Genomic DNA, 19,706 nt, shown 5'->3' on the forward strand with positions numbered 1-19,706 from the left:
ATGTCGAGAGTACAGAGAAAACACAAAACAGCATAGACAAAACACATTCAAAAACATTAAAAACAGTTAGAGTGAAAAGCAGAGTTATTGGTTATCATAGTTTTAAACTGGCCCATAGTTATAATTGTGTTGAGTTTGAGTGAATGTTGTCAGATGTTCCAGGTAGATGAGGCAGAAAAACTGAACACAGTTTTTTCAAATTCAGTATTTGTCCGAGGAACATTGAGCATAAAGCATTAACCACTAGAGCGTGTTGGATAATTACTATGTGATCAGTTTAATAAAGTGCTAGATCAGTTATAAGACAATAATAAGAACAATTGGATTTACAGGTTGTGTTTATATTCTCTATTCAGTAAAATATAGTTATAAATGTTGATAATCCATAAATTAATAAATACGTATTGTCACACTCATAAAAGTCAAGTTAATAAATGAATTTTTGGGCCTCATTATTCACATTTTTGAAAGATAGTGTCCTGCAAGATGACAACTGTTCCAATTGATTTATAAAACATTATCAGATTATTTCTTAGCCACAAATAATGTAATCCATTATAGTTAACTAACCTTGTCTGACCAAGATATACCTGCAGGAACCTATAAATGTTGATAATCCATAAATTAATAAATACTTGTAAGTTCCACTCTCATTAGTCAACAAGTCAAGTAAGTTTTGACCAACAATGTCATGTTGGATGAAAAAGCAGGTGCCAGACCACAAAACTGTTCTTATTAGTTAGCCTATACTGATTTATGAAGCATTTCATACAAATAGAAATTATTTACAGTTTAATAACCCTTGCATCTTTTTAGATAATCCTTCATAAGGCAACTATGAGTCAGCTCACCCTGTTTCCCCTCCACCCTGTACTTACATCCTTGCATCATCCTTGAGTCAGACTTTACATCACAGGCTGAGACTGACACCTGCTGACCAACTCTGAGCAGTGCAGCTGCAGAGAACAAGGTGGGTGAACTCATGTCCAGCCTCTACAGCATAAATACAGCACACATCGACAATACACCAACATCATAAACATCATTCTGTTCACTCTTGTCTTGTCACCCCCCCCCCCCCCCGCCCCCTTTAATAGTTTAGTGTGATCCTTGAGCTTCTTTTTCTGATAATCCTCACAAATCTCTGAGTACAATCTGCACCAAAACAAGTGCAATGTGGTTTTTCAGGAAAATTAGGTCCTTAAAGCTGCAAGTAAGTGCCCAGTAGTCCCTGTACTGTTATTATTCTCTTATGTGCGTGCAGGTCACCAAGGTCAAGGAGTTGATTGTGTTCCTTTTTCCTCCCATTGTAGCACCATTGTGCCCCTGAAAGAACACATTGTTTCACCAGATCATCTGTTCTTGAAAGTATTCTCAGTCAGGCTCCAGTCCAGCACTTTTTAAATTAAATTTGATGCCTGCTGACTGATTTCTATATCTATTCAGGCTACATTTCATTACAGTAATTATTTCAGATCCCAGAGTCATTCTCAAGTTTGTATCTGTAGTTTTTGTGCTGTTACTTTATGTTACAGGCTAACAAAAGAGACGAGAAATCCAAATTTAATGTGTAGGTAGGCAATTACAACTAAACCACTAGAAAAAAGCATGCTTTACATAAGCACCCACAGGGCCAGTGTCAGATTTAACCTAATCAGATTCCAGATTTAGGTATTTAGTTGAAGATTTGGGCAGATTTACATACTAAGCTGAAGGTCTATCCACAGTGAGCAGGTGGAGAATTGAACCTGTGATGTTTTGTATCATTGAAGAAAGAAGACACCTCTCTTTTGTCTTATCATAGAGTCTCTTTTGACTTTTTTTTAAAAAACTTAATCTTACATTTTGTTTTCATTTTTCCAAACATTTATGATTTACACTTAATGGGAGACACTTCAGGCAAAGGTTAAAAAAAAGATTGAAAAAGTTTTTGAAATGTCACATTTAAATATGCAAATTAGGTTATATCTTATTAAATGTGTGTTCATTTTTATACATTTCCAGAGAATTGAAAAAAATTCTTATGTCATTTTGTTGACATATTTGTGCCAAAGACTTTTACATAGGGTTTTTTTATATCTATATTTATCACTTCACATAAAAAACTGAACAGCTTAAAAAGACAAGGTGTATCATGTAGGCTACTTTATAAAACACACACACACACACACACACACACATACAATCTTTTGTGTTAACTGTTTTTTTTGTGTTTTTTTTTTTTAAATATTGTGTTTTTACTGTTTTGTTTAAATCATTTTTTTGGTGTTTTTTATGTGTTTGTTCTCTGTGTCTTATCTGTCATTTTGAATTTTTCAGTATTTAGTGTTTTTTTAGTGGGTTTTTTTTTTTCATTTTTTTTGTGTTTTTATGTGTTTTTATTTTTTTTATTTTTTATTTTTGGTGTGTTTCAAAATGTTAATCCGGTAAGTCAAAATGACAAAACAATAATCAGGTGAGGTTGTGCTGAAAAAGATGATACCAGCATGGTATGGTAATCATTATTTAAGTTGCATATACAGGCAGAATGAAAAAGAGTCAAAAACCAACAAAATAATCCCAAACTCCAAAGGGTTAAAAAGTGCCTATACATTTTGTCATTTGATTAAAATGATAGCCGTTCCAGATATTTGTTTGTCACGTTATATTGACAGTAATGATTAAGTAAATTAACATTTGAATCGAAGTTGATACACTTCAATAAAACAATGTCTTATATTGCATTTATTATTGGACGATTGGATGGTCCAGTCCTAATAGCGCCGTGCACGTTCACGGCTATTTTTGCGTGCCCGCGCTCTCCTCAGAGTGAACGCGCACGCTGGCTGGTTGCCGTCTTCCTGCTGTTGGTTGTCAGTGTACAGACCGTACAGACATGGCCGCTCTCAGCAAAATACCACACAACTGCTACGAGATCGGTCATACGTGGGACCCGTCGTGTGTGGGGGCTGCCGTGGATGTAGCCAGGGGTGCTTTGGAGGTCTCCTTCAAAATATACGCCCCTCTTTACCTGGTGAGTTTTTGCTGTTTGACCTGCAATGTTTGGACTTGGAGACTATTGAGGCTAAACTGAGCTAACGTTAGCTAACAGTCAAATCAAGTAAGGCCAACTTCATTTATGTAGATAGGTAAAGATTAGCTAGTTATCTGGTTTTCGGGGACAAAGTTCAAGTTCTCACACGTGCAGAAACTGGCTGAAAGGTGCAAACATTGCACACACTACTTTGTCATTTAAAAACACAGCAGGATAAACTCATGAATAACCGGCCAAGTTACAGTTGTCAACTGTAAAACATGATACAAGTCAATTTGCTCCCGTCCGAAGAATTCCTCTGCAAACTCGTTTGACTAGTTTTTGGTGCACTGAATGCTTTCTACTGTCCAAAACATTATCAGCTTCAACAGGGAAGTATTTCTCAACTCTCATGCAATGATTTAACCCTCTGGAGTCTCCAAAAGATTGACATGAATGTACCTCTAAAGTTCTGGCTGTAAACTCCATGAGGCCAGTTTCAGTTTGATGATGAGAAATATCAAGTAAAATTGGAGACAAGCTCAAATATATTTAGTATAAAATGATAGAACTGGATGTAACCCTCTTATATGTTATATTTGGAACCTTTGTTCACATTTGCAACATTTCAAATTCTTCGTTATATCATTAACCTACCTGTAACACATTTGGCTGGTTAAAAAATGTTAAACTTTAAAGCAGTTTTACCCTTTGTGTAGTTACTGCAGTTAGACTTTGTAGGGCAGAAATGCTATCTGTATGTTGTAAGAATAAATGCTGCACCTAACTATTGTCAATTAGTTATTACAACTAGTTACTACTTAACCAAATCGTCATAAATAATTAATGGATTGGAACGCTAAAAATGCTGAGGAGACAATATGCTGCAAACCACACAACCGTTTTATTAAATGATCAAATACATTTTTAAACCTATTTCTAGCTCTAACTATGAATCTGTGGAACTACTTTTATATATTTGACCTGATTTAAAATCGATGATGGAGAGGACAGCTGCCACTGCAAGGGGATTTGTGAAAAAACCTTTCAAAAACTGAACTGCTGGACCTCCCTGCCAAACCTACAATACACCACGACATCAACATCAAAATTGACTCCCTGTCTCTGGCCCCCACCAGGGTGGTGAGAAACTTAGGGGTAATGATTGATGACCAACTCACCTTTTAAAGTCATGTCGCCTCAGTTACCAGTCATGCCGCTTTGAACTTTACAACATCAGACTAATCAGACCATACCTAACTAGGGTTGCAAAATTCTCAAAGACAGAAACTTTCCATGGGAATTTAAGGGAATTAACGGGAATTAATGGGAATTAACGGGAATTTATGGGAAAAAACTGGGAATTTTCAAAATTGAAGGTTGGCTCTTCTTAGGGAACTTAAATATAGTTGAGGAAAGTATATTTTAGCATAATCTTGACTAAAACAAACAGATGCCATTCAAATACACTTGAATATCCATGCCATTCCTCAATCACATGCACAGAGCACACTGCTTACTGCATGGCTATTGAGACCACACCCCCTACTGGCACTGTGCATGCCTCCATCACATGTACAGAAGATTTCTCAGAGTTGGATGTTGATGAGGAGCAGGAAGAGTCTATTGACTGAGCAAAAATGCAGAGGATTGCTTGAAGGAAGATTTGCATGTTTAATGGAACGTTTTGGAGGAAGAGTGGCATTTTTCATTTAACATTTTGAATGGGACTTTGTGGAGATTTTTGGAGGGGGGGGTGCATTTTTGAATGAGTGGGGTTAGGGGATGGGTGATATTAAACCCAACACTCCTGTTTTTGTTCATCCATGAAACAAGTAATTAGAACGTGTTCTACTCTACTTACAAATAAATCTGTTGAAAACATTTTGTATGGATGTTTTCTTATGACTTCTGCTTATATTTATGCTTGTATATAATATATTCCCAATTAGTTCTCCTAAATTCCCATAATTCCCATTATTCCCATGGAAAGCTTCCAATATGGAATATTTCCAAAATTCCCAAGCTTAACTTCCCATGGAAATTTACCGGAAATTTTCCGGAAATTTTCCGCCCCTTTGCAACCCTATACCTAACTCAACATGCCACTCAACTCTTGACACAAGCTGTCGTCATCTCAAAACTTGACTACTGTAACGCCCTCCTGACAGGCCTGCCAGCCTGCACAACAAAACCGCTTCAGGTGATCCAGAACGTGGCGGTGTTCCTGGTCTACAACCAGCCAAAAAGGTCACATGTCACACCGCTGCTCATCCAGCTCCACTGGCTACCTGTTTCAGCCCAAAGCATCAAATTCAGATCTCTAATGCTGGCCTACAAAGTTGTCTCCGGTACTGCTCCTACCTACCTGAACGCCCTGATTCAGACATATGCTACCTCACAACCGTTGCGCTCTTCCAATAAACGGCGCCTGGCTCTGCCCCCCGTTGGTCCAAGGCAATCCAGACTCTTTACGTTGGCTGTTCCCCGCTGTTGGAACACACTACCAGTTCCAACCAGAGCAGGGGCGTCCCTCTCTACCTTTAAAAACCTCCTGAAGACCCAGCTCCTCAGAGAGCATCTTCTTCCCTAGCACCACACGATAATTCTACCCCTTAAAGAATTGTCACTAGACCTTATTGCTGCACTAATGACTCTTACTGCACTATACCTTGATTGTTCCCCTTTTTTCCTGTAAGTCGCTTTGGATAAAAGCATCTGCTAAATGACTAAATGTAAATGTAAAAATGTGTTTGTAAGCTCCTGTGTCTGACTAATAATCTTAGATGTTTAAAATGAGACATGGTTTATGTGTAACCAGTGGAGGCTACTCTGCATTGTGTGATTTGACGACCAGATATCCTTACGGAGGCGATCTCCATTTATTCTGACGGATACAGTAAACAAAAACAATCTTCAGTCAGTGCCCTCAACAATCCCTCAGTCCTGCCCTCAACTTCAGCTCCTACGCAAATGTACAAAAGTATATTATAGAACATTTAAGCATAACGGTTGATTTAAGGTTAACGAACATACACAGGGAAAAATGCAGCTCACCACTCCCATTTATAGTGACAATAGGGGAGAGGTCAGCGCGACGGCCAACTATATATACTGTAGAATGACACACAAAAATGACATGGGTTACAGGAGCCTAATATAAAATATTCCACAAGCAGACTACACCGCGTTCCAAATTATTACGCAAATTGTATTTAAGTGTCATAAAGATTAAATTTTTTGATTTTCAATTAAACTCATGGATGGTATTGTGTCTCAGGGCTCTTTGGATCACTGAAATCAATTTCAGACACCTGTGATAATTTGTTTGCGAGGTGAGCCCAATTAAGGAATAACTACTTAAGAAGGGCGTTCCACATTATTAAGCAGATGACCATTTCCAAGCAATATGAGAAAGAATAAGGATCTCTCTGCTGCCGAAAAGCGTGAAATAGTTCAATGCCTTGGACAAGGTATGAAAACTTTAGATATTTCGCGAAAACTTAATCGTGATCATCGTACTGTTAAGAGATTTGTGGCTGATTCATAGCACACACGGGTTTGTGCAGATAAAGGCACAATGAGGAAGGTTTCTGCCAGACAAAAACATCGGATTAAGAGAACAGCTGCTAAAATGCCATTACAAAGTAGCAAACAGATATTTGAAGCTGCTGGTGCCTCTGGAGTCCCACGAACATCAAGGTGTAGCATCCTCCAGAGGCTTGCAGTTATGCGTTTTTCTATCAGTTATTCTATTCGGCCACCCCTAACCAATGCTCACAAGCAGAAACGGCTGCAGTGGGCCCAGAAATACATGAAGACTAATTGTCAAACAGTCTTGTTCACTGATGAGTGCCGTGCAACCCTGGATGGTCCAGATGGATGGAGTGGTGGATGGTTGGTGGACGGCCACCATGTCCCAACAAGGCTGCGACGTCAGCAAGGAGGTGGCGAGGCATGTTTTGGGCCGAATCATGGGGAGAGAGCTGGTCGGCCCCTTTAGGGTCCCTGAAGGTGTGAAAATGACCTCTGAAAAGTATATGGAGTTTCTGACTGACCACTTTCTCCCATGGTACAAAAAGATTAACCGTGCTTTCAGTAACAAAATCATCTTCATGAATGACAATGCACCATCTCATGCTGCAAGGAATACCTCTGCATCATTGGCTGCTATGGGCATAAAATGAGAGAAACTCATGGTGTGGCCCCCATCCTTCCCTGACCTCAACCCTATTGAGAACCTTTGGAGCATCCTCAAGCGAAAGATCTATGAGGGTGGGAGGCAGTTCACATCCAAACAGCAGCTCTGGGAGGCTATTCTGACATCCTGCAAAGAAATTCAAGCACAAACTCTCCAAACACTCACAAGGTCAATGGATGCAAGAATTGTGAAGCTGCTATCAAATAAGGGGTCCTATGTTAAAATGTAACTTGACTTGTTAAGATGATTTTGATTGAAATAGCTTTTGATTTCAGTAAATATGACCTCCGAATGCTGGAAAATCCAAAAATGAGCATTTTCAGTTCTTAAAAACCTATAAAATGTTATAAAACTCTGTCGTGCGTAATAATGTGGAACAGTGCATTTTAAGTTTTTTGTTTTTTTTAAAATACTGTTATCATTGAGAGGTTTGTCCAATCACATTACAATTCATTAAACTAATGGTTGATGACTTAAATTATGCTGACTGTCATTTGCATCGACTATTTAGGAAAATCTGAGAAAAAACTCAGTTGCATAATAATTTGGAACACAGTGTAAAGAGGATAACATGTCAGGTAAGAACTATATATACAGATTTTGGGTAATTATAATACAATAAATCACAACCAAATATTTACTCTCTTATTTGCATTACGTCTGTACAATTAGCCTTGTTACATATGCATCTTGTAAACACAGTAAGCGCACCCTGCCCTTCCCCCATCTCCCATGTCCCGAGTTTTACCCAAGTGGGGTGAACCCAAGTAACAACAGTAATGCATCTACCTCTCTGTATTGCAGATAGCAGCAATTCTAAGGAGGAGGAAGAAGGATTACTATTTGAAAAAGCTTCTCCCAGAGATTCTGTGGTCTACCTCTTTCCTCACTGCCAATGGAGGTCTCTACATCGTTTTCTTTTGCATTCTCAGGTTAGTAGGTACAGTCCACAGTCAGCCACACAGCTCAGCCGAAGCTAAAGTGGTTATATGGGGGACACGTGCTTAATGGTTTAATCATTATTATCTCAGGCTCGGTGGTTCGGCACAAAACAAATATTAAGTTAGCCCAACATAACATTTTGTACTTCTTCAACCCTTCAGGGTCTCTTTAAGGGAACAGTTCTTCACTTAACTTGTTGTCCCAATTAAACATCACATACGGGATCAAATATGCACCACACCTGACTTATTCTGAAAGGATTTCCCACATGTTTTTTCTCCGGGGAGAGGGATCTGTGCATCATGGATCGATGTGCACCTGCAGTGTTAACATCTCCATGTTAAACCAAAGGGGAAACAGTCGGCGATCGGGACTTTGACACAGTAATTAAGGCAGGTTAACTGTGAAAAATCCACAATCCATAATCCATAATCAGAATCACAAGTACTTTATTGATCCCCGGAGTGAAATTCGGTATGTATAAAAATAGTGGAAATAGCAGAATATATAGAATAAACAATCTTAACATCAAAACATATAGACTTCAAGATACTATCATTGCACAAGTAAGCAGCAGGTGAAGTCTAAAATATGATTATAGATGAAAAAAAATCATCTATCCCCTCATATTTAGAACGGGTTATTGATGGTGGAAAACGGCATTTTCCCTCCATTTTCCGAGAGCTATAAACTATAAAAATAATGCCAGTTGTGTGTAGTATGAGTTTAGACACGAATCAAGTTTTAAATAGAGCATAAAAGACAGTAGTTTCTGCCAAACAAAAGTTTGCGGTGCCACCGCACATCCTCACGGCACCTCGAAAGGTTGCGGAGCGGTCCGCACATTCTCACGGCAAGTTCACTTTTCATACATGTGTGGTGTGTGCGGAAAAAAACAGCGTACGCAATGTTTTTGTGTGTACGCAGCGTTGATACATGAGGCCCCTGATTACTCAAGATAATCCACAGACCTTGCTGTGAGCAGTTTCATGTCGAAACTTTCGTAGAAAAAATATAGTTCCTGCATGAAACTGCTGACAACAAGGTCTGAGGATTATGTTGAAAAACTGTGTAAATTTTTTTATGAAAGACATTTCTGTTGAGTTTATCAGATGGTTTTTTTTTGGCATTTTGAGCACCACAATCAAAGTGCCATGGAGTTCCATTATATTGGAGAGAAGCCAAGACATATCTATGGTCAATATCTCCATCACCCAGCAACTCGTACCAGAATAATTATTGTATTGATAAAAATGAATAAAATATGTAGTTTTGGTTTTTTGGGGGTGAACGGTGCTTTAAAGCACAAAGTGCTTTAGACTGACCAAAGTCATACTAATATTTGACCATTAGATAGCATTTCCACTTAAATTGATTAAATAACAAAAAGGAAAAATCTAACAGAAACATTGATTCTTTAAATAAAATCTAGGCTGACTTTAGTCCACCTTCTAGTTGAAAAAAAGAACCCGTGAAATAATACTGTATATTTCTAACTTTAGGAAACTGTTGGGAGGGTTCTACTCCTGGTCTGCCGGGTTCGGCTCGGCACTGCCTGCCTCCTATATTGCCATCCTCCTGGAGCGCAAGAGCAGGTGAGATTCCCATCTGTGTCTTTTCACTAGACTTTTCATGCTTTTCCTACCCTCTCAAAGTCTTTTCATGCACAAAAATGGCACCTATTGTTTGGAACCTAATTAAATTGTTGTATAATCCGACGTGGCCTTGTAATTATTGATTCTCTGTTTATTGAGAATTTATGTCTCCCTCTCTCCCTCCACCAGGAGAGGGCTGCTGACAATATACATGACGAATCTTGTAAGAGCTACCCTGTTCATTTAAATATTATTTGTTACATGCAAAGTGACATGTCTGCCTTTAACAGCGTAATCTTGTTTTCAGGCCACTGAGACTTTGTTCCGTATGGCAGTGACACGAGGCATCGTCAAGCCCATCAAACATGGCGAGGTAAGATGACAGCTAGATAGAGCTAAATATTTGGGGTTGGTGACTAAATAATATTTTTTTTAAAACCACTGACCACTAAATATGCATATGTCAGTAAAGATTATGAAGTAACTTGTTATTAATCTTGTGTTCCTTGGAGATTAAATGTACCTAATAATTACATTCCTTCTGCTTTCCTTTTAGGTGCTCTTGTTCTGCATAACTGCATCGCTCTACATGTTCTTCTTCAGGTCAGATTCTTAAAGTGAAAAATGAAAAAAAAATTGTCCATTTATAACACCCTCGGATTGTAAAAAAAGTTGGGATGCTATTTAAAATGTAAATGAAAATAGAATGCATCAAATTCAGAATTTATATTTACAAAAATAAAAATAAACATTTAAATGTTTTTATTAGCATAAAATATATTATCTTTGTACAGTTTAGGATTAGCAAAGTTTTGCACAATGTTCGAGCCTTTATTGTATTATCATTAGCCTTCAGATATTAAAAATTTTAAGTCAAATCTTATAATTGAGTTAAATTTTGTGTTTTATCCTGTAGGAGTAAAGATGATCTGAAAGGCTTTGCATTCTCTGCGTTAAAGTAAGTTGTCTCTCATTGCGCCTTCATGTAGATTGACTGATTGTGTTGTGGTAAATCTTACAGAGGTGTTGTGCCTTTTCTGTCACAGGTTCATTGTCGGGAAAGAAGAGCTTCCAACCCAGTCTATTGCAGCAGAACAGAGCTCCACCAGGCCACCAGAGAGGACAGCTGCTGTAGAGGCGGAGGGTTCACAAGTGTCTGCAGAAGGGCCCGGCTCCAGGAGGAAAACTCTGCTCGCCTACACCAGGGAGATGCTAGAGTCAATGTGAGAGAATACACACCTTTATGAGCTGAAATACGTGCCACCAGAAACTGAATTTTAATTATTTATATTTGAATTTGAATCGCTTAACTTGAATAATTGCATTATAAACTGAATTTGAATCACATCATTTGAATTTGTATTGTTCAGTTTTAATCATTGCATTGAAAAACTGAATCAGAATTGTAATTTGAAATTTAATTAGTTTGGAACTGAACATTCAGTTCTCACAATTCTAACTATCAAGCGCAGAAAACGGATGTGCTCTGTGTATCTGCGCTCGATTGCTCTGCCTCAACTACCCGGATGTTCTTCACAGAAAATTTAAATTGAATTGTGAGAACTGAGTGTTCAGTTCCAAACTAATAAATTCAATTTCAAATTACAATTCAGATTCAGTTTTTCAATGCAATGATTAAAACTGAACAATACAAATTCAAATTATGTGATTCAAATTCAAATATAAATAATTCAGATTCAGTTTCTGGTGGCACAGATTTCAGCCCATACACCTTTACACTGACACCATTTCTACAGAGTGCCCTGGATTGACTTGCTGTTTCTGTTTCTTAAATAATCCAGATGCAAAAAGGGTCCAAGACACAGATGTTGTAAACACTACCAAGACAACTGCATTTCCTACTGTGTGAAAGTAAGATACTTTTTGTTAAAATGATGGATTTATAATACTTAAATTCTGTATTATTCATACAATAATAATACAATATTGTTGTTTTTTCTTTCATTGTCCAGGGTTTTGTCAGGATGTTCAGTGTTGGCTACCTGATTCAGTGTTGTCTCAAAGTGCCTTCAGCGTTCAGGCACCTGTTTACTAAACCATCACGGCTCCCGTCGCTCTTCTACAACAAGGAGAACTTCCAGCTAGGGGCATTTCTGGGATCTTTCGTCAGCATCTACAAGGTACATTTCATACTTTTGTTGCACTATTTGTTTTTTCCTTCCCTGCCTCCTTTCTTGCTTTAAGTTTGGCAAAAATATTGACAAACAATTATCTCAATTGTATCTCCTTAACCCTATGAACCTCAAGCCAATTTTATGGCTTTTTTTATTGCTTTAACTGTGGTGTAAGTTTTTACAGCACTATATAAGTCCTGCACCTTTACGGAAATAACACAGTCGTGGATAGAATTAATGATAACTTCAAATTAGTTATATATATATATATATATATAACACAGTTATAATGCCACAAACCATTATAAAAAGTTTGTTTAGAAATTATTAAAAAATCTAAATAAGAAATCCAATATTTTTCCAAGTTCCCACAAGTAATGCCAACATTGGAATAAAAAGGGAGTGGCCCTCCACATGCTATACAAAGTTATATTTTCATAGTCTCTACCTTCAGCCTCTCTTGTCCTCCCTTCTCAAGTCACTCATATCTGACCTGTTGCATTGGGGAGCACAGAATCTATTGTTTCTTTTACAGGATCTGAATAGTGCAAATGGTTTTTTTTTTTGTTGTTGTTGATTTTTTTCAAACAAGACATGTGGAACATAGGGATTTTGGTGAAATATCACCATTTTAAACAGCTTGTCACAAGTGATTCGTTGACCGTTGGAAATCTGAAAATCTGATGATAACTTATGTTTTTACAGTCTCTAGCTATGATAAATGGTGCCATTTTAGTGTTTTTTTTAATGAAAGAAGCAGGCCTTTCAAATCCACTGGGGTTCAGAGGGTTAAGGACACATTTGATTTGTGATCTCTGATTCTGATTCGTCCTCACATATTTTGTATACTGTTTTGGCATATTTTCTTATCAAACATCTTAGTATCTATTGTGATGTCATGTGAGTATAATGTATTGTTTGTTTTTTTGTTTTTCTTTCACTCAGGGAACAAGCTGCTTGCTGCGCTGGCTGCGTAACATTGATGATGAACTCCATGCACTGATAGCTGGTGAGGCAGGATTGTCAAAATTCTTGTGGCGCCATTCTCCTCCAGATTGTCTCAGCTGATTTTAATCTGCTTGACAATTGTCTCTTTCTCTTTCTGTCTTTTAGGCTTCCTGGCCGGTATCTCCATGTTCTTTTACAAAAGCACGACGATATCCATGTATCTCTTCTCCAAGCTGGTGGAGGTAAAAGCAATCTCAAACACATGTAATATTGATCACATTAAAAAGACTATTTCATTGTCAAGATAATATACAATCCAGCATTAATTTCAAGGAAAGACAAAAAAATACAAAAAAAAAAATAGAATTTAATTCTCTAATGTAAAATACTAATATGTATGGGTTTACTGATTAGTACTGCATTTTCAACCTAATCCAGACAAATCTCCCTGGGTATCATAACATGCATGCAAGAAATAAGGCTCCATAGGAAATCTGAGATTACATTTACATGCACTGTAGTAACCTGGTTACTGTAATCTGTGTATCCATGCAGCAGGCCAGGAATAAGCATTACTCAGCTTTTACTCATACAAGAGCCTTGTACAATATTATGGACATTGTTGTAGCTCCTAATTTAGCATAATGTCAGAAAATTGCAAGAGTTGCATTTAAGGTTGTCATTAGGGCTGCAACTAACAATTATTTTCATTATCGATTAATCTGTCAATTATTTAAACGATTAATCGATTAGTTGTTTGGTCAATAAAATGTTGGAAACTATCGATCAGTGTTTCCCAAACCACAAGATGACGTCCTCAAATCTCTTGTTTTGTCCACAAACCAAAGATATTCAGTTTATTGTCATAAAGGCACAAATAAACCAGAAATATTTACATTGAAGAAGCTGAAATCAGAGAATTTGGACTTATTGTCTGTAAAAAACTGCTAAAAACCAATTATTCGATTATCAAAATAGTTGACGATTAATTTAATAATCGATTATTGTTGCAGCTCGATTAATATATTATTTATATTAATAAATATTTATAATATATAAAAAATGATACTCCGAACAAAACAATATACCTTTTTGGCACACAAAGGGATCTTTTTTTTCTCGTATTAGCGTTAGTTCTGGATTCGCCCTGGCTAACTCCAAATTCTTACTTGCTTTTTAGTAAAATGTTACCATGTTGTCTGTTAATATGAAACTGATTTATTTGGACAGTTTGTCATGAACTGAATGTGTAATAATATCTGCCTTTAGACCATGTACTTCAAGGGAATTGAGGCTGGACGGTTCCCTTACTTTCCTCATGCAGACACGCTCATATATGCCATCTCCACTGCTATCTGTTTCCAAGCTGTAAGTGACACAAACGCACATATCTACTCATGTTAACATGCTTCACATGTATAATTTATTACTTGTTACTGTTACACAGGCAGTGATGGAAGTGCAGAACCTCAGACCTACATACTGGAAGTTCCTGCTGCGTTTAACGAAGGGCAGGTATGGATGTCTTCTGTAGTTTTCAATAGTTAATCTGTCAGTGAGCGTTTTATGTATTATAATGGTACAGAGATTATTTTCTGTCTCCTCTCCTAGGTTTGCTCTGATGAACCGACAGTTGCTAGATGTGTTTGGGACTCAAGCCTCCAGGGACTTTAAAGGCTTTGTGCCCAAACTGGACCCCCGTTTCACCACGATGCTTCCTCCAGGAGCCGACATCCAACTCGGTTGACTTGGGACCAGGCTCTGGCAGGGGCTTCTAGGGTTACCTCAGCAGGAAATGGACAGTTTGACTGTTCTTTCTGAGTAACTTAAGGGTTTTTAAAAGGTGTTGTAACAGCTCAGAAGTGGTGATGTCATGTTAGGAGATGAGATATGCTTTGGAGGACGAAGAAGCCCGAGATCTGTCCACAGCAGGGCGTCTTGAGCGTTAAGTGTGGTGCTGCACAGGCACATTTACTGACCGGGATTGTGTGATAACAGGTAACGAGTAAAATGAATGAAACATACAATAAAACAAGTATTTCTTAGTCTAATGAAGCACTTAACAATACAAAACAAGTATTAATAATGATCAATTTTAATAGTTTATTTATATTTTTATTATTAACCTGTTCTGCTAAGTATGGATGGTAGTAGTAGTAAGGTAGATAACCATATAAGGTCAGTTCACTCAAATCACAAATAAATGCAAAAATGAGTTTACAGGAAAATAGAAGTAATATAATAAATCATTCCTGATATCCATCAATCGTAATGTTTCTTCATTTTGCAAGTTACCTGTTCGTTTTTACTGACTGAAATAAGTTTTGGTTATTTGGATGGTTGTTTTCACGACTGAGGGTGTCACCCTCTGACTAATCTTTTTCAAATAGGCACCATGAAACCTGATTTTCACTCTGATTTTAAAAGGAGAAGGAATTTGCGATCACACTTTCTGAATGTGTACTTTGTCAATAGATAGGGCTGATGATATCTTATTACCTAGCCTTATGAAATATATTATTCTTTAGTAGACAGACGGAGATGTATTTAGATTGTGGTTTATGAAGTGAAACAGAAGTGGAAAGTCACTGTTTTTAACCAGTTACTTGAATTGATTTTGTTTCCATTGATTTTTCCCCCTAAATCTTATACTGTGTTGAGTGTTTTTCTACTTAACAATAATTACTGCAATGGAGTGAGTCACCTATATAGATAATGTGGTAATGGGAGCGGTGAGGTTTGGAAGTTTTAAGGAGAACATGGTGAAACCTTAACAACAGGTTTACAAGGTTACTTTTTGTTTATTTAGGGGTTAAAGTACCAATAATTTCACATTTAAGACACAAATTGGGAGCAATTGTAATTTAGGAAATGTTTATGGACAAGTAAATATCACTTAAATGATTATAGTTGCACATAAGAAGCCAGATTATTTGGGTGAACTATATATACAGTCTACGGTTAAGGCAGGAAATCAGAGAATGCATTTATGATACACATGCAGTGATCACTTTAAAACCTGCATTTACAGTTTGCAAATTGTCAGTCATCACATTTCTCCCAAATTGTATGAAGAGATTATCTTGTCAGATGTTGATTGTGCCGTTTTCTTCACACTGTGTGCATACAGTATATGTCTAAATGTTACGAATGGCCTGTTTTTAACTGCAATCTTACTTGGAACTAATTATTTTACCCTTAGATTTAGTCTAATTTTGTGGGTTACATTGATGTACAGCCACAAGTTATGATCTATTCCTCCCACTGCCCTGCTGTCACAGTGATACTTCCCCAGTCTGACACCTGGTTGCAACTAGGGATGGGTACCGAATTCGGTACTTTTATAGGTACCGACCGAATTCAGTTGGTACTACCGAGTACCGATTCAAGTAAAATCAAACGGTACCATGTTTCGGTACCTAAACGGCGTTACCTTTAAACTGATCATTGATTTCAACCTGTTTTCATTTGACGTCTTGATTAACAAGCGTGCTGACGATCGCACTATTTTTTTATTTACCTCCTCGTCTGGTCCTGTCTGCTCACCGCGGCCACTAGCCACTAGCTGCTGCCCTCTTCCACCCCGGCGCAGAGACGAACAGCCGGCTCTCGGCCTGCTAGCCGCCAGCTGCTATCTCTCCAATGTCTGTACCCGGGCTTGGCCTTAGTCTACCTCCAGATTGGACCTTCCTTACTCCGTTTGCTTTCTCCATTCTTCTGTAGATCAGTCATTAACAGCTAGCAGCTGCATCTCTGGTCCTCCGCTAAAACTCCGATCTTCAACTCAGGAATATTACCTGCCACTTTATTCCAAACTGCCTCGCTGAAATTAAATCCCTCAGACTCCTGCGTCATCCTCGATATGTTCACAGAGGAGCCCGACTCAACTTTGTTTATTCCAACCATGCTATGCCCACAATACTGTCTGACCGGTGCTGCGCCGCACAACTACGACGTAATCACAACAAATCACACGTGCACTTCCAACCTTTTTTTTTTTTTTTTTTTCTCCGTGCACTTGCCACCTGAGAGCGCTCCTCTGCATTCTTTGATAACACTCCAAAAATGCACATTCACTCAACAATAAAGCACTGCTCATCCTGGATTTTATATTGTTTTGATAGATTTTTTAAAGTTTATATTTTCAAACGCAAAAGTACCGAAAATTGGTACCGTTGAGCACCGATACCGATTCCCAGGTACCGGGTATCGGTACCGTATCGGTTCAAATGTGAACGGTACCCATCCCTAGTTGCAACCAGATCAGACAACTATTTAAATTACATAAGAAATGGTTTCATCAGAGACTTGGCTTCTAGGTTTAAAAAAACAAAGGCCTTTAATTGACAAATTCATAACATGAGCTGAGAGACTTTGGAATGGGATACATTATGATCAAGGTAGTCTAGATTTACAGATTCATATAATTCAAAGTCTGATTTTTTTTTTAGTGATTTGGCAAATTATTCAAAGTTCTGAGTCACAAACAATTATATTATCTACACAAATTCCAATAAGTCATTGCCACAGTAAAGCTGATCCATCCTTTTCATTTTCCCCGAGGTGTTTGGGTTTCAAAAGACTAACTAAATATTTAATACTCACTAATACAGGCCAATTCCCAGACCCAAACATAGTTCAAATTAAATGTTGGGTTGATTCACATAAGCTCATAAAATGGAAAAAAAATGTGTTGGCTGTTAATTAATACTGGCATATTAATTAATATTGTCAGTCTCAAGGTGAACCCTGTAGCTTAAAAGCCTCATTGATTGAAACATTGTTTACTGGGGAATTAGGTGCCACATCGACGTGTTTACCTGAAGGCGACAATTAACCTGTTTTTGTGAATAAAAAGCACACGGCTCAATCTGCTTTTGTTTTTGATATTTGTTACTGAGATATGAGGATATCTGCCAAAAAGAGTTTTACATATTCCATGTTCTCTGAAAAGTATGCATTAGTGATAAATAGTACCAGTGGTTCTGCAGTTAATGGAATAATGGCAACAGTGAATACTTTTGTGGAAATGTCTGTGTAAATTAGAGTGTTGCATTTCACACAGTTAACTCCATTCCATATGTGAAATTCCATATAAGTACACTGTAAAATTGTGACAGCTTTTTGTACATATCTCATATTTCTGGAAGTTATTTGAACTGCAACTTTGTTTACTTCGAATATTGCATTCAGATCTTCAGCCCAACCCAGCTTTAGACACAGCTTACCTCCATACCAGAAGCCATGATTGTAATAGACACAGTGCAGAATTATTGCCTAGACGACAGTGGAGGTGTAATATATTAACTAAAGCAATGAAATAGAATTATAATATAATTTTCAGCAAATGTTTTTCTTTTTGATTTATGCAAAATGGGTGAATATTAAAATATTCTTTTTTTAATCCAAATGCATGACTTGTTTGTTTTTTCTCTGCTGAGTTTAATCTCATAATGTTATATAAATTCTATTATTACCAAGAGCATCTTTTTCTCTGTTTTTGCTTGTGAAAAGGCTGCAGGACTTCCACTTTCCAGTAATTTACTATAAATATTATTTCTGTTTGTAGTGGTCTAAAGGTATAGAGCAGGGATGGACAACTGGAGGTCCGGGGCCCGCATACGGCCCGCACCGCATGAAATCTTGAAAGTGCAGTGTAAAAATGCACAAAATTACTTCTTGCAATTAATGTTGGCCTGCTGTTCTTGCACTAAAAAAAGAAATCACAGGAAGTGGTTATTTTTTTATTGTTTGAAAAACCATTTGTATTCCTATTTATACTGTTATACATGCATTTGAGCATGACATATGCTAAGTTACTGCACTGTAAACATATCTAAAATTGCAGTTTCATCATATCTGGTTAAGTGCACGGCCCTATATGTGGCCCTGTGGTAGTGTCGATGAAAAATGGTGGCCCCCTCCAGCATTTAAGTTGCCCATCCCTGGTATAGAAAATTAGCAGCCTGATTTACATGAGGGCTTCAGGGAGCACCTCAAAAGCTTTCCTCTTCCCTCACCCTCGGGCTAAATGTTCTTTATCTAACAATCATGTGGATTATTTACAGGGCTGCAGTATCTGCATTATATTGATGGAGGGAAGGCATGAGTGCAAAATGCTTTTGGTTTGCTCCATGTTGAGGAGAAGAAGAAATTCATAACGGAAGTAATTATATCGATGTCAAGTTGACATATGTAAGCAGTGTTAGCACTTCTGTCTTGTGGCTTCCCACTCAAATAAAAGAAAAAAACAACAACATCAGACTACCCAGGCAAGTTATTGTATGTATTTATAAATACATACAATAACTTGCTGAAAAAGTAGCAGCAAGAATGGGTAACCAAAGAAGCATTATTGTGCATATCGTTCTTTAACTAAAGTCTATATAAAAAGGCCACTTGAACGTTTCTAATACAAAGCAATTTGACTTGAAGATATTTATTAGTCGACTACAAAATATTACATGTCCTACATAGCCTGTTCTTGAAAAGACTTAATCAGTTTTCTCTTTCTATTCAGTAGATTTAGACGAATCAGGCTGTCACCCTCACCGAATTATTGCATAGAGATCTCAAGTCTCATGTTGAATGTACTTGTCAATTCAACTGATCCATTACTGATGCATTGTTTTTGGTTTCTTTTTTAATTATTATATTGGGTTTGAATGAGTGATTAATTTAGTTCATACATGTCTGTATACTGTAGACTGTATGGCCTTATGTTCGTTCTGGATAATCCAAAGTCTGAAAAGAATGCCACCATTGTAATTCGAGTATAGTTGACTTTGATTGGGGCAAGAAGTCAATTTCTAGTTTATAGACAGTAAATACAGTATTCTCAAAGTTGTGAAGATGTTGCTTTATTTTGAAAG

General features: G+C 37.4%; 1 protein-coding gene across 1 annotated transcript; it reads left to right on the top strand.

The window, feature by feature from the left end:
• The first annotated feature begins 2,826 nt into the window (after positions 1-2,826).
• tmem135 (transmembrane protein 135) lies at positions 2,827-18,238 on the top strand. The gene is made up of 15 exons (XM_059351755.1): positions 2,827-3,013; positions 8,019-8,146; positions 9,659-9,751; positions 9,941-9,974; positions 10,059-10,124; positions 10,308-10,354; positions 10,668-10,709; positions 10,798-10,974; positions 11,554-11,623; positions 11,725-11,892; positions 12,832-12,895; positions 13,000-13,076; positions 14,104-14,202; positions 14,282-14,349; positions 14,446-18,238. Exons 1-15 carry the CDS (start codon positions 2,876-2,878, stop codon positions 14,579-14,581), a joined length of 1,407 nt encoding a protein of 468 aa, XP_059207738.1. The 5' UTR covers positions 2,827-2,875; the 3' UTR covers positions 14,582-18,238.
• Positions 18,239-19,706: the final 1,468 nt, after the last annotated feature.

This window comes from Centropristis striata, chromosome 15 (genome assembly GCF_030273125.1).
Source record: "Centropristis striata isolate RG_2023a ecotype Rhode Island chromosome 15, C.striata_1.0, whole genome shotgun sequence".
NCBI classification, from domain to species: Eukaryota; Metazoa; Chordata; class Actinopteri; order Perciformes; family Serranidae; genus Centropristis; species Centropristis striata.